The sequence below is a fragment of the Pagrus major genome, chromosome 8 (assembly GCF_040436345.1).
Source record: "Pagrus major chromosome 8, Pma_NU_1.0".
NCBI lineage: Eukaryota > Metazoa > Chordata > Actinopteri > Spariformes > Sparidae > Pagrus > Pagrus major.
Window position 1 is genome coordinate 7,099,812 of NC_133222.1, and position 16,191 is coordinate 7,116,002.

A 16,191-nucleotide genomic window follows, 5' to 3' on the forward strand; every position below is an offset into this window, starting at 1 on the left:
GGCTGCATTAACCAACCACAGAGCCTCAGGGCAAGAGCATGCTATGAGCCCCCATTGACCCCCATTTCCTCTACTCTATATGTAGCCCAGCATCCCTCTGTATTCAGTCCTATAATGTACAATCTGCACCTCATAATTTACATTCAAAGCCAAAGTTTAGTGCCAACACAGGAAGTAGTGTGCCCTATATGAATAAAATGAGAGCTGAATACAGCGATAAGCACAGAGCCCCGTTCATTCCTATGAAAGCTGCTCAGTGGCACACGAAGCCAAAAAGAGTTTGACTTCCTGGTATAAAATTACCTGAATCTTCCAGATTGTGCAGCCCACAGCGCGTGCACACAGCTCGGGTCGGCTTATTTCCTGTTTAGGCCCCATCTCACTTGAATAGGGATAAAAATGATTTCATCATGTGGCTTTTCTAGACTTTCCAAATCGGATGGATCAGATTATGACGGTGAAACGAGTCATTTCCCTTCCTTCACAATGTAAGCTTCAGGAAAAAGTCTTTTTTTTAAAGGGCCCCAGTGCGTCACATGACGTTGTAATTACACTGTTTGGCCACTATGTGAAGTTGGCTGACGCTCGTACTGGGCTTGAGTGTGCCAGAAAAATTACATATTGTGAATGTATTAAGCACAAGTTTATTCAGTAAAATGCAACATGTAAGCCCACTAAAAAATGAAATTAAAATGGCGATGACATAAGGCTTGGCGATGTACCAATATGATATTGATATCGTGACATGAGACTATATAATTGTCTTAGAAGTTGGATATCGTTATATTAACTTAATAAAATCTCATTGCGTTATTATGTCGCAAAAGTACCGATAGTCATCCCTACAATATTATCCCAATATTGACATTGAGGTATTTAGTAAAAAATATTGCCCAATCCTAGCATTAATAATAACAGAGCTAAAAAATGATAGCTATTATTTTAAGGCCGTACCGCGCAGCCATACTTCAAAACTACATTTTCAATCAGGGGGGCCCCTCAACAAGATGGGTCTTCACTAATCTATAGTAATGCAGAGTTTTGTTTTTTTTTTGCCTTGAGGCTCCATTATTATTCCAGCTTTTAATGAGCTTAAGTGGACGACGCAGAACTAACAAACAAACTTGCATTAATTTCCATACTAAGTTACACATGATGGACCTGAAGCCTTCGGGCTCCCTGAGGGGTCCGGGGCCCCTTTAGTCCAACTTTGGATGCATAAAAATCTCCACTGCATGTTGAATATAATCAGAACAGTACAGCCTTCTGCTCTCATTTATTCTTTTCTCTTCACAAAACACTTTTCATACATGTTTGACGGGGTGCTCCGTGCTACTTTAGGCAACAGAAAGTCAGGCTTGAGGCTATTTTATTCCCAAAACCGACCAAACATGGTGGCTGGATCATATAGTCTGAGGTTTTGTACATATGTAGTGTAAACTGATGTACCTCCTCCATGTCATCGCCTGAGTGTGTGATCACAGTGAGCCTGAGGAAGCGCCCCTGGCAGTGTAGTGGGAGTGAAGCGCCTCCTGTGTTATTTCCCCTCCTCTCCATCCTTTTACGCCGAACCAGAACCATTCTCCTCTCCCCTCCTTCAGGCTTCACATCCGGGTCATCCGCCAGTATCTGTCTCTTGCGTCTGTGTGTCTGACAGAGTAATAATTATTTCATCCGCCGCCGTGCCGTACTGCAGCTCTCTGCCCGACTGCGCGGCTCGCCGAGCGGACACTGCGCGTGGCGTGCACCGCTGATGATGGAGCCACGGGCGCCGTGAAGCTGCAGCCGGTCGCACAAAGGCAGGGATGAGACGGTAGGAAGGCTTTTCTATGGGCCAGCCCGCGGTGATTAACTCGCCCTAACGATGTCTAAGAGCCTCAAGAAGAAAAACCACTGGACCAACAAAGTCCACGAAGCGGTGATAACCCGCGGAAAGGACGGGGAGCTGGGGTTCGAGCTGAAGGGGGGCGCGGAGAACGGCCAGTTCCCCTACTTCGGCGAGGTGAAGCAGGGGAAGGGACTGATCCAGAGCGGCAAACTGGCCCAGGATGAGCTGCTGCTTGAGGTCAACAACATGCCAGTGGCCGGACTCACCACCCGGGACGTGCTGGCCGTGATTAAACACTGCAAAGACCCGGTCCGCCTCAAATGTGTCAAACAAGGTGAGATATGATGAACGTGAGAGGCACCGGGAGCGCACCGCCGCGCTGGTTTAAGAGGCGGGGAGTAGTATGTGTGTGTGTGTGTGTGTGTGTGTGTGTGAGTGTGTGTGTGTGTGTGGAGCTGCTTTGATTAAGATGTCATCCGTGCAGTCATCTGTCAGTCTGCACTATGAAGGGAGAAACCGTGTGTTTAGGGGGACGTGGCGCAAACCCGTGCACAGGCCTTGTTTGTTGGTGTAACTGTAATTACGAGCGGTAATGATGGGTTTACTCCACCAGGATCAGTAACTGTGTTGATGATGATGGTGATGATGATGATGATGATATCGGAGCATCCGCCGTTTGTTTATCACAGCGTCGCTGGTTCGATGCCTGGAGGGGGTGTGTCCGTCTCAGGCGTCACGCCACCTCAGCCTTGCGGTTTCTGCGGGGCTCCGTCTCACCGAACTAGGCCTGGATGGATGCGCCGTGGATGAAAGTGTTTTTTTTTTCTCTCTGTGTGTGTGTGCTGCTGTCTACAGTGCGAGCTACACACACACACACACACACACAGACTTGACACACACAAACCCTCCCAGTCTGCCCGTCCAGACTGTGTTGTTACAACAGTGTAATTACACACTGATGAAAAATTAAACCTGTGCAGCCTAATTACTGCTGCTTTCATATTGATCAGCTCTGTAGTCAACATGCCTTCAACTCCCGCCTCCTAAATATCACACACACACTCTCTCTCACACACTCACTCACACACACACACACTGAGGCCTAATTTGTTTCTGAATTGTCCCTGAGTTGAGAAGTGAGAAATAATTGTGCAAGGTCTCCCTCAGTCATGGTCTGAGGAGCCTTGGAGTGTTTTTTGTTGTTGTCAGCCGCTGCAGTGTTTTTGTGTAATTATTGTGGCCTCTGAAGCTGCAGGCTTGTTTTAGTGTTTCTCAGCCTAGCGGTGGATTTATGGCAACACTGTGTTGACTGAGTGACCCGCTTCTGTCAAGCCGGCGTGAAGGCAGACAGGACGGGAACATTGGGAGGGGAGAGGGGATGGCTATCATCATCGCACCCTCTGAGGCTCAGTTTAAGTCCCATTAAGTGGCTGAAATGAGCTGCGTTCACAGCCATGAAATGAGCATTACGGTGGCTAGTTTGTGTTTTTTTTCTTTTCTGGGATGTGAGCAAAGCAAACATCGTATCTTATTTTTGGACACTGCCGAGTTTGCTCACAGAGGATTTGTCTTCACAACTCTCCGCCTGACTGCTTGTCTCAATCGCAGTGTTTCCGGGGATTGCGTCAACGTGATTGATTATTGAGTTATAGCTGCTGACAGAGTAAGAGTAGGGGCTTGTGATGCATGAGGGGTTAAATGCTAATGTGCATGCATCTCAGACAGGTCTATCCTCCCTCCCTTCCCCACCTCTCTTATCCATTTAAACATGAGTCTATCTGTTTATTGAACTACCACTTCACACTGTTCTCCAGCTGAATGTGGACTTCTTTGCTAAGAACGTCCTTGAGCTCTCTGCTGTCGGTGCACAGCTTGCTGCCCCCTTCTCCTACTGTACAGTTTTTGTTCCCGTCCCCTCCGTCTCCCCTTCTCTCTTACTGTCATATTACTATTTGACTTCCATCCAGTGGAGAGTGGAGTGTATTTATGGCAGTATAGTGTGCTTGCAGACAGTTGCTGACACACTCAGGGCCCGCTGAGGAATCATCCAGAAGCAGTCCGGTCGCTGGGCTCTCAGAGGCCACACACACACACACACACACACACACACACGCACACACACATGCACATGCACACAAATCAGAGATGGATGCTCTGTCTGGATACACCACCATGTCTGACTGCCCCATGCACACACACTTGCACATTTCACCGGTGCATTCAGCATGACAGCGAGGCCTGACCTCTTCTCACACACTCAGCACAGGTTTTCAGGGAAAGCACACATCCACATATAGAGGACAGGGCTTTTATGCACCCTTTACTGGAGCAAACCTGTTTTTTTTTTATTTGTGGTGCTGCTGCATTCTCAACCCATTTCTGGTTGAGCCAGTGTTTTTTATAAGGAGCCATGAACACAGACGGTTTGCTTTCACATATCCTGTGTTGGCAGGTTTTCCTCGCCAGTCACAACCGGCCGGTGTGAGTTACGTGTTAGTGGTGTCGCAATATCGCAATATTCATGATAACTGTGATATTAAAAAATGAAATTTTAAGCGGAAGAGAAAGATCTTAATTGGCAATTTTTTTAAATGCAAAAACAAACTCTCTTTGTCTTCAAGACTGAATAAACAAACTGACCTTAAAGGACGACACAATGTCATACTGTTTTACTTTGTTTATATTTGGCGGACCCTGCCACCTTTCTAGCTTCAAACAGTGTTCTTTATTCAGTTATGGAAAAAATAAATATTCTCTTTGTATTATTATCTCATTAATATTGTAAATATTACAATTCTGAGTTTGAATTTCTTCTCCAAAACTACATAGAGCCTCTTTAATAATACAAATATGACAACGTCGTCTACATAATCCAGCGAAGATATTCCGCCTTGTGTATCTTTTGTTTATGAGTCCTTGATGGCCTTAGCGATTGTTGTTTTGCTACACTTTTTACAGTTATCTACCTATCCACCTCCTTACACTTGTATTTGAGTGTCACTTTCTACTTCCTGCTCACCTGTGTTCCCAGTGTTCTGCTTCCCTCCTGTGCTCCTCCCCGGTCTGATTGTTCCCCCACACCTGTCTCACATCAGCCTCGTTAGCGCCGCCCTGTTCCCAGTGTCTCTCCAGCTGCACCTCATCCCCTCGTTAGTTTAGTTTGTAATTAAGCCCTTAGTTGCTCCCTCAGTCTTTGTCGGTTCGTCTGTTTTGCTTACGCACGTCCGTCCCGTGTGTCTCGTGTTCCCCGTGTTCCTGCCAATGTTCCCAGTGCTTCTTTGGTTTGTACCTTATTTAGTTTTTGTATTTCTCTTTGTGGATTTGCCCCTGACTCATTTTGTCGGTTTTGTTGCTTGCTTCAGATTTACATCAGCTAATTAATGCTCACTATTTGTTTTTTGCCTCCCTACCTCCAGTCTTTTGCTCTACGTTGCTAAAATGTTCTATTTTCAAATGTCTGATGTTGCGGTAATGTTGTTATTGTGAATTAATTTGGAAATGACAATCGTGGAGTAAAAACCTGATTCTGTGACAGCCCCTTTTTATATGTGGATCGAGCCACCTTTTCTAATGGCGTCCACAGACACCGTGAGCCATGTATCCAGCCATTAAATCAATTAATCAATCAGTCAATCATTGCACACTGTTTTGTTTTTGCAGAGACATGACGTAAATGTGGTAGAGGAATTGCTGCGACAGAAACGAGCTTTGAGTGTGCATCTCAAGAGGGCTGTTAGTTCTGTGTGTGTAGCTTCTTCAAGGATCTTGGTCTCTTTCATGCAAATGTGCTGTAAAAAAAAAAAAATCTCGAATAATGGCAGTATAACAGCATAATAGCACCAAACAAAACAAAACAAAATCACTCTTACATAAGTGATACCCCGCAACCTTTACATTCAGCCTTATATATATTTTCCGGCGCCACATTTTGACCCAGGTGAAGGCTAAATAGCTTAAATGAATCACGGCTGAATTCCATTTCGCTGCCTCAGTTTCAGGGTCCTGGTGTTGTGCACGCTGGCTCACTGTCACGACTTACCCTTCTTAATGTTATTACTGACACCTGTGCTTTTCCTACAAAAGGCCCACTGCCACGCTGAATAATTTCTACATGCGCACTCTGTTGAATGGTGTGTTTTTGAACTCGAACGATAAGAAGAATACGTCCCGATGCATTTGTGATTTTTTTTTTAAAAGAAACACGCAGTTATAGATTTGCTTTTAAATGCTGGTTTGCAAATGAGCAAATGAGTTATTGGCCGTGTCCATCTGTACGCAATTATCTGATAAACATCTCTCGTCCGTGCTCATCTTCCCATCAGCGCCAAGCAGGAGTGAAGTGCAACCGGCTGCTCGGCTCAGTGAGGCAGATTTATAAAAGTGCCATGAAGATCATAACCGCCGAGAGGTGTTGGAACAGTATGGAGAGGAGGGAAGTGTGACTGAGTGTGTGTGCGTATGTGTGTGCAAGTGAGAAAGGGAGATGGAGTTTTAAGAGGAGAGTATGGTGAAGGTGTGAATATACGCACTTTGGGAAACAGAGAAAATTCTATCTTGTGAGGTTTTTTCTGATCGTGTCTGTCAGATTCTTCATGTTTAAAATCAAAATGAATAGATTTTCTGAAGGGCTTGTTTATGATGCGTCTTTGTTGTGCCAACTAAAGCACAATAGACAAAATATTACAGCGATAACCTTTTCTTTGTCTTTCCTTTCCCGTTAATTAAGCGAATAGCCGCAGATTTCAGTTTACACGACGATGTGCTGAAATTATTTCATACATTTTGATGTTGTCGGTCCCTTCAGGGCTGCTCATCAGTTAGTTTCTCTTGTTTATTCTCTTGAACACTTGAAGGAAAAAGATATTTGTTAAAATTAAATACGTATCCACCGCCAAATAACCCCGCTCTCTTTTTTAGTTGCCTTTAATTGGCATTAATCTTTTGTCATAAATAGCTGTGACACCAATACAGTGGTATAAATAATATTAATGTCAGCTATTTTTGGTCTTGTATTTTTTTTTCATTCAGATTATATTAAGGACATCATCCCAGGCTGAATCCACAACAAATGATCCTCTGATTTACATAAGAATAAAAGAATATCAAGAAAGCTGTTTTCCCTACCTGAAGGTACTTAGCTGTGGATAAGAAATGCACACTTAAAGCCAGAGATATGTCACTGCCTGCTGATATTGCCTGTTTGAAATGTAATTTTCCTTCTTTACGAGCTGTGTTTTTGCCTCTCACAGACGAGTGTGGAGGAGGAAGTCCCCGGGACATTTCATCCACTCGGGTTTATTAGAACAATATGTGGTGCAAAACAACATGAATTCAAAATGTTAACATGCCCTTTAACATCTAAGTGGAGCACAGCCAGCCTCTGTTGCACTGTGCAGTTGCTCTCGGCCACAGCACATATAGGCCAGGCCAGGCCAGGGAGCTCCCTGTTTACTCATGAAACTGTGTGAATATAAACACTGAACCTGAAATGTAAAATTCTCTCTCAAACTTTTAAAGTTACAGTGATCTGCTTTGTAAACTTGACCGCTAAGTGTCAAATTCGTTATCGCAGCACGGCACATGCAGCTTACACTGATAACGGTGGCAGATGAGCCACAAAATGGCCTAATTTTTAAACAACATGATTGATTACAGACAGAAATAAACAAAGAGAGGTCTCACCTTTCTATCTAACAGCTGTAGACGTTGCCGGCTGCAATGATGACTGTTGCCAGCCGTTTTTTTTTTTTATTTCTTTAGCTAGCTAGAGTAAGCTAATGCTTATGTTAAAGCTAGGGTTGGTAAGACTGCCGGATCCAGCAAAAGCAAGCTACTTTGTGGCCAGCTGGGGGATGTATTAGTGGCTAGTTCGCTAAGTTCAACACAATCTCTTTTTAGGCCAAGAAATACATAAAGAAACAAGTCTGTTAAATGCCGAAATGACACAATCATTGCCATCATGAATGTCCCTCAGCCCGACAGTTAGTCTGGGCTAACATTAGCGAAGGAGGCTATTGCTGTTGCTGCATCTCTGTTCGGCTCAGAGGCTGCGTGCTTTATGCTCACGTTAGCCGCTACATAGGCGTATTGTTGCCACAGCAGTTTTTTGGAGTGGTTTAGGGGCTGTGTGCTTTGTGGTACCCAGTTAGCGGCTGAACGACCAGCCACTGCCGCTCACTTGTTCTTTGGGTCAGGGGCTGTGTGCTTAGCGTCATCGTTGTCATTGCTAACTGTGTCCATCTACCTCATGTCTCGCTCACATGTAAGAAAACCTAACCTAACATTATCAGAATGAACGTAAACAAAGAACATGTCCATTGTTAGCACTCACCACTGTCAAGTTTATGTGTTTGTACTGGAAACTACTTTCTCTGCCATTCTTGTGCAGCTAGCTCGCTAATAGCTTTTGCAATGCATCCGCCTATTGCTGTGGAGAACTGCGGTCATACACGATGATGGCAAAGTGCAAAGTGTCCCAATGTATTAAATAACTAGATGTGTGATTTATTACTGGAGATAAAATAACCCATTTGAAACGCTTTGCTTTTATGTGTTCTACTTGAATGATAAACACTTGAAATCTAGAAATTTTCCAAAACTTTATATGCAATAATTGAAGAAACACTTTTATTATTTTACTTTAAGTTATTTACTTTAGTCACATTGACCCAACATGATAGAAAAAAACATGAAATGTTAATGTAAAAGCCACTTTACATTGAACTGCATAAAAGAATTTGATGGTTTATACACAGTTAAAATACTTGAGTCACTGTTTTAAGCAAAATAAGCCTCATGATATTTGTATCCTTACAAATGAAAAACAATCTTGCACAAGCAACTCAGATTATGCTTTTCAATCAGTATCTTATGTTTCACATTCACATAGAGGAGGATTTGAGGAGGAGGAATAAGTGATGAGTTTGGCAAATGTAATGCTATCTAGCACACGTTTTGGCGAGAGCTGTTGGAGTGTAAGCTTCTCCAAACCAAATGAAGTGCAGAACAGAGTCGCTGTCTTTACTCTTAACTGTGATGAAGAGGCTTAGCTCCAATTTTTCTTGCATAACCTGTAACCCCCCTAAAATAGTGCAGTTAGGTAATAACAGGCCACTTGCCTTTTTGAAGTATAGCCTTGGCTATTATTGCTAGTCAGGCATCCTAACACTTGTAGCTTATGTGAGAGCAGATAAACACGCAGTAATGTATTCCTCACACTTTTCTCTTTTATTTTTGTCCATGTGGAGCCATTTAAAACTGCCTGCGTCACACAAAATAAAGCCACAGCTAGGATGATGTGCGATTGACATTTAAATGTTTTAAGAAACTATCCCTTCGAGGATTGTTAGAAGTTGTCAAGTTGTCTGACTCGGCTGTCCGAGTCATGCCGGTATTCTTAATGTGGGTACAGTATGGAGGGACAGATGGAGCAGAGGGAGAGAAGGCGACCTTCTTCTCCTCTCATGTCGCTTTGTTGATGAGAAGCTTGAAGAATCAGTGCATAACATCCTGTCTGCTCTGTTGGTATTAATAACCCACCAAGAGATGGGTTCTGTCAGAGGCAGAGGATGATTTTATTGAGGCTGGAAGCTGCTGGAGCTCGGCTCAGAGGATCAAACTCGAGCTCAGCCAGCCAATGACCAAAAATCTAACTGGTCCAGTTAAGTGAATTAGGTCAATGTAATTCTCCTCACCGCGGACGCACTGCATGGGACAATCTGTGCTGCTGCATGTGTTTGTAAGACGTAGATACAAGGGGTGTTAAAGGAGGTTTTTCTATCCTTAAGTCATAATAGGATCTGAGTTTTTCTACCAGCCATGATGATGTGAACGCCTGTTACATCTACTTCTTCTTGTAATGCTGGCAAATGATGGGCTGTGACGGCCTGTGATCACGAGGTGATCGAACTGGAGATTTTGGCCGGAGGGGTTTTTAAGAATAGCAGCACAGACATTTTAGCGATGGATCACCATGGCGATGTTGGCCATAAGATGCAGTGTGGGCAAAAACAACAAGTAGGATGTTGCCTTAAAGAGTAGTTCATTTGGCCGAGATATCACACCATATTCTTATGATTATTCATGATGGCTCTGAGTGTGTGTGTGTGTGTGTGTGTGTGTGTGTGTATGTATGTGTGTGAGTTAGTGTGCATTATGGTTTTTATGAGAGCAATAAGAAGGGGTTATATCAGTTGTTCTTGTGAAGAGAAATAGCTGGATGTTTATCAGAATAACTGGTCATTAAATAAAAGACTTTACAGCAAACAACATATCTGTTTATGATAGCAGCGGTGCTCCACAGCAGCCTCTTTCTTTCTTTCCCATTGTCCGTATATTGTTGTTTATGTGCCTACACCTCTTGCTGTTCGTAGATAAATCAAATCCTGTTACATTCATTTGGCGAGTTCTTCCCTGGCAACTACCTTTTGGCACTATGTGGAGTAGATTTATATTTTTTGGACTTACAAAATTTTACCATCCCATCAAGTCATCAGTGCTGAGCCAACAGAAATGAGCGATACACTTTAACACTGGAAATACTGTGTTTTTTTGGATTTGTTTTTTTTTTTTTACAAGACATGCAGTATATGTGGAAATGACTCTTACTCATGAGTATTTGTGTTTACTTGTATTTACACCTCCGACCACTTGGTGGAGCAGCCTTATCAAGAGGAGATTGAGACTTATTCAAGCAAAGTCACATAATTGTGACGAGTAATAGTTTTGACCATGATTGTGTTCATGCCCTGCTTGTAGTTTTGTTCAAATCTGGACCATTTTAGTTTATTTAAAAGGAGAAGGGATGAATGTTAGAATGTACTATACATTTGTACATGGACAATCTTACACAGCTGCAGCTCATCAGTGGCATTTATTTAACACATTACAGTGTGTTTACAGGTCAGTATTAAGGCTTTCGTGGCTCCAGAGGAAGCTGCATGTAATCTGATAAATTGCCTCCAGTGATGTCACTCAGAGACTAAGTTGCATTGTGGGTAATGTAGGCGCCTGTAAGACTGTTGGACTCACTACGGACGGTTTAAAAACAAATGATCGAAATCGATACAGCAGAACCAGAGATGTCACCTTATTTATTTCACGCATTCGTCTTCCCCTCCAAAACCTGGCGCCTACATTACCCACAATGCAACGTACACGCAGCTTCCTCTGGAGCCACAAAAGCCTTTATACTGCTTTCTGTCACATGTGCAGTAGTACTCCCCAAGACCTTTAAACACACTTTAATGTGTAAAATTGGTGTAGCTATCCTAAGTTAAAGTCCTGCATTCAAAGATTTACTCAAAGCCACTGTTAGCGTCATCTTTTTAGCTAACTTCCTGTCTGTTTTGCGGTTAGCAATCCCCTCCCTGCTCTCTACATCACCACACTTCCACGACTCCTTTCTTGTGTGGTCTTATAAACCGTCACCGGGAGCGCTGCTTTCCCTGATCTGCCATTGGCGGTGTGGGTCCTGATTGGACAAAGTTGGCAGATATAAAAGAAAATGTACTTTCCCTTTCACTGCATGAGCAGGGGGAAGAGAGAAATAAGATACTGACCAAACACTTTGTAACTGTTATTACTGTTGGAATATAGAGCTATATAACACTTATTTTAATTAGAAAATAACACTAACCCCAGCTTTACATATAGGCAAGGAAAGTATCAATAGTGAACTGGCTCGATGCCGAGAGATGGCCTCTGTCTTTGTTTATGCTATAATATAAGATTACTGATGCGTCAATGCATAAACAGCACTTTACTGATGTACTGAGTCAAGGAAGAGCTGGTTTTATTCATTTAATTTGCCGCTGAGTTGTTTAATCAGTGTATTAGATTTTATAAGCTCAGCATATGCATAGTGTTCAAAAGTAATTTGCAAAGTCACTGGTAAATATAGCTCCCAAATAAATGTAGTGGAGTACAAATTATAATATTTCCCTCAGTCAAATTTGTTCTTAACTGCAGCTGACTAAATGTACTTAGTTTCATTTCACCACTGGCAAACAGTGACAGCCATCCTCATCACTCCGACGTGCAATCCTGGCACCCTGCCTGTTTCCCCCTCCCGGCCTCAGCCACTCTGCAGGTGGGAGGGTTCAGCGAGGCCGCTGTAGCTGCGAGACAAAACCATCTCTCACCTCCAGAGATGGAGGCAGCAGAGACATCTGGCTCATCACGACTGCTGCATCAACGCGAACAGAAAGTTATTCAGCCTGTTTGTGTGTGGGCTTGTGTGCCTGTGTGTGTGTTCCCTCTGCTGGCAAACAAAGTATAAGACATAAGGTCTGCCTTCAAGATGTAGAGTAGACTGTATGTAGCTAACTTTCAGAGTGTGGCAGCGGAGCAGGTCTGTGCTGAAACAAGAGTACCCCCCTCCTGTCCTCCCCTCCCCTCCTCCCAGTTTCACAGAATCATATCTTATTCAGTCAGGCATGGCGGCACAGGAGGCAGCGGATGGTTTTCATTCATTGACATAGTGTAGATTAGCCAGCAGCGCTAATCTGATAGCTTTGCTGTGGGCCTCAGATCTGAATGAGAAGGATTATAAAAAACTGGCGTCAGGAGCCGATCCAGCTGCAGCACTGAAACTGGCGGATGGCTACCAACAATGTTCTGCTATTTTTCTGACTTTCTTAAGACGCTCACTAACATTCCTGTGTGAAATGTCTTGGACTGAAGCTAACTCATATAGACAGTATTATATAGGCCTACACTACATGTACAAAGCACGTGGGACATTGTCACAGTGTTGTGTTAAAGCCCTTTTACATTCACGGCTCAACTGTTTTGAAATCCTCTAACTTGTCTGCTTTTTTTTATCAATATGTCAACTGTTTGTTTTGTTATTTGTCAGAAAAATCAAGAGATAAAGGATTTTACCCGACCTACCACATCATTGTACCTCATACAGCCTAATAAGTGCTTCAGTGGTAATGCTGCAGTTGAGAGCAGAGAAGGATTTAATCACTGGACTCTTTAAATATGAACCTTAATTGCTCTGCCAACCTAATCATGCTCATTGCAGCAGGCAGGCAGCTTCCTGTCTTACTGGAAGAAATCTCAGCTGATGTGAATAAGTGCTTCATTTGCATTCAGGATCATTTCATTACTGTAGTTGATACTTCCTGCCAGTAGAGGTCAGTAGCTGCCTGATCAGTCGGTACTCTCTCAGAGGGCCAGAAGCAGCTTCCAGTACTGCACTGACACCAGCAGGTGTTGTAATCCAAAAACGATGCTGTTTATGTGACGGGTCACTATTTTAGATCATGGTGAAGGTTTAAAGATTGAGTGGTTGATTTCTCATGCGACAGTTGTTGCTGTCTGTAGTGCTGACCTGCTCCATAAAAACTGTAAATAGAGCGACTGGTGACTGTAATTATAACCATCTCTTCTGAGTTCAGCCTGTCTGGACTCATGTTGCATAGTTGAACTGAAATATCTGTTAGAGATGGAGATGATGTCTGTATAAACCGACCTGACAGTGCCCTCAACTCCCCAAGGAATAAAATCCAGCTGTAATTCCCCTCTGTAGGTTATAGATTTGCATTTAGTCTCATTTATTTGTGTGTTAAACGACAAATCATGACTAAAATCTTGTTATTTTAAGCCTTAGACATGGTCCAAGTTTTTCCGTTTTTAAAGGGTGAGTTCACTTAAATCACAAAACTCTTTAGTGGTATCTGTGCATGCAGATAGCTTTGGTTTGATTTATTCAGAGACTGAAATATCAAACTCGTGCATAACTGTTTTGTTTGTGACCTCGTCTTCTCAGAAAACAGTGTTCTGGCTCAACAGGAACGTCTCTTTGTTATAAATATGTTACAAGAAAAGACATTGTTTTCACTGGAGCAGGGATACTTTCTAAAAAAAAAAAAAAAGGCTGCTGTTGAATTCTTTAAATTAAAATTAGCAATGCTGTTTGCACCACAGACATAATTCATGTCATCATAACCCATTTTAATAAGCTGGAGGCCGACATCTCTGATAAAACTGTCTGCATGGTCAGTTAGGAATAAAAATGAGAACATTTCTGTTTTTTTGTGTTGTTTTTTTGGATTTCTTTCATCTTTTACTTCTGTGTTCTGTAGCTTTGTGTAACATTGGCATTTTTCCAAAAAACACAAACAAACTGTTTACTTGGCAGAATCTGGGTGAAAACAGTGGTAACATCGTCCAAATCCATGTACTGTTATATATCAAAAATATATAATGTAATATATTAGAAATACATTTTAATATATCAAATATACTATGTGGACTCCCCACATAGTATATTTGACAAAACATGCCAATATACCGTCATTTTGCCTTAAGAATATATTACAAAATATCATGAAAGTACATTTTGATAATATATCTACTGATATATTTAAAGTAATAGATTTTCGAATACATATGTTGCATATATTACTAGATAATATATTTGGGGAAAATACAGTATATTGTAATATTTGTTATTTGTTTGTTGATATATGAAATATATCATTCAATAATACATTACAAGTACATATGAAGATGACACTATCAACTCTTTATATCAGTGTAATATGTAATTACAAGGAGAAAATCATTCTCATAAAACATTTTAACTGAGACAAATAATGATAAAAACAAACCTAGAATGTTAATATATTGCATTTAAAGTATATATGTGTCAGTGGCATAAGTAGCTAAGTAATAAAGTAATTGTATAACACAGTTTAACAAACCACACTGGTGTCAGGAATGACATTCAGATGTGACAGTGCTTCAGTTTTAGTGTTGCGTCAGATACAGATATGTATTTAATTGTGATTAGGTGTTTACATCATGTTTTTGGGGCTTCTTTGATAATAATACACATATTTTGAGCGATGTTCTGTATATGGTGTTATCAGAATGAAGTGACGATCCATGAGTCGGAGCAAAATGTCCTGTTAGTGAAGAGCTTGTGAGCAGTTTTCCGCTTCACTTGTTAGGATGTGAATTATGGCCGCTTCTCACCGCCTGTACGTGCGAGTGTGTATAATTTTCCTGTTCATATAGTTCATCCTATATGTAATGAGGAAATGAAATGAGCAGTCAGGTCAGTAAAGTTGAGCTGAATTCAATTCATTTAGCTTTGGATTTAGCAGCATGAAGGGCCCCTGTAGTGATACAGACAGGCTTTATTAGACTATCAGACCATGGCAGCCAAATTAAGCATTGTAGGGGAGAATCATTACGATGCTCAGAAGGCAGACTTCTCCCAGCCACTGCCATGATTATTAATTTTTTGTATTGACCCAGAGCAGACCCCTGCTGGTTTTAACCCTTCAGGTTATCGACCGCTGCGCCCTCAGACCGATGAGTTTCTTATTGCTCTGTTGCCTCCGAGCCTCCATCATATCTCTCCCTCTCTCCCTTTCCTCCTCCTCTGTTACTCAGCTTCCCACTGCTACAGAACAGATGATAACACACCTTTTGCCCGTCCTCCTGTGTTTTTATTCCCCGACTGTTTCTCTGTCCTCTCTCCGCCTCTTCCGCAGCTCTCAGTCAGTCTGCGGCTTTAGTTCTCATTAAGATGCATCCTGCTCGTTGCTCCTGATAGAGTGCGAGGAGCGCAATCAGGAGTGACAAACATCTCCATATAGCCACATTTAAAACAGCAGCCACCACATACACGAAAACGTTCATCAGCATAGATGTGCGAGGTTAGCCGAGACGAGGAATTAATTTGCCTCGGCGTGGGAGGAGGAGAATGGTACGAGGAATATTAGGGTTGGCAATTCCTATAACCTCCCTCTTTTAATCTTGAAGTCTCATTTGTAGTGTGGGCTTGTTTCCCTGTATATGGGACTCGGAGGCTGTAAATGTGTGTCTGGCCTTGATTACGACGCTGTAGAGAAAGACATGGAGGAACATCATCATTAAGACTGGTCTGAGGAGAGGGGGGATCAATATTAAGACCTTTAGGAGAGAGGCTCTGTCATTTACTATTAATAATGGGCCCTGCCGCCTGCTGTAATAATGCCATTAGGAGCACTGGAAACAGATGCTTCATTCATGGCTAAATGGCCTTCACAATACCCCCACATGTAGAAAATCAGTAGATATACAGTATAACTCATATATATATACACACACACACACTCTGTCTTCTCTCTCTCTCACGCACACACACACACACACACATAGGCCGTCTGAGCCCAGCTCAAACTACCTGTGCCTAATTGGGACTGTAAAACAAGAAAAAGTAGACTAGGTCAGATCAGGGTATTCTCAGTGGGACCACTGGAGAGGTGGAAAAGGAAAGAGAAGATTGGGCAACTAAGATGACGAAGGAGAGAGAGCAAAGAGAAGTCGGGTAAGAAGCACCAAAAGAGGTTTTTGGATAATCA

The 16,191-nt window shown here is 42.4% G+C and overlaps 1 protein-coding gene across 1 annotated transcript in view; it reads left to right on the top strand.

Annotated features, from left to right (window-relative positions):
• Positions 1 to 1,864: 1,864 nt before the first annotated feature.
• Positions 1,865 to 16,191, top strand: part of LOC141001276 (membrane-associated guanylate kinase, WW and PDZ domain-containing protein 2-like) — an 80,017-nt gene continuing 65,690 nt past the window's right edge. Inside the window, exon 1 of the mRNA XM_073472297.1 lies at positions 1,865 to 2,159. Coding sequence (XP_073328398.1) covers positions 1,865 to 2,159 — 295 coding nt within the window. The remainder of the gene's footprint in view (positions 2,160 to 16,191) is intronic.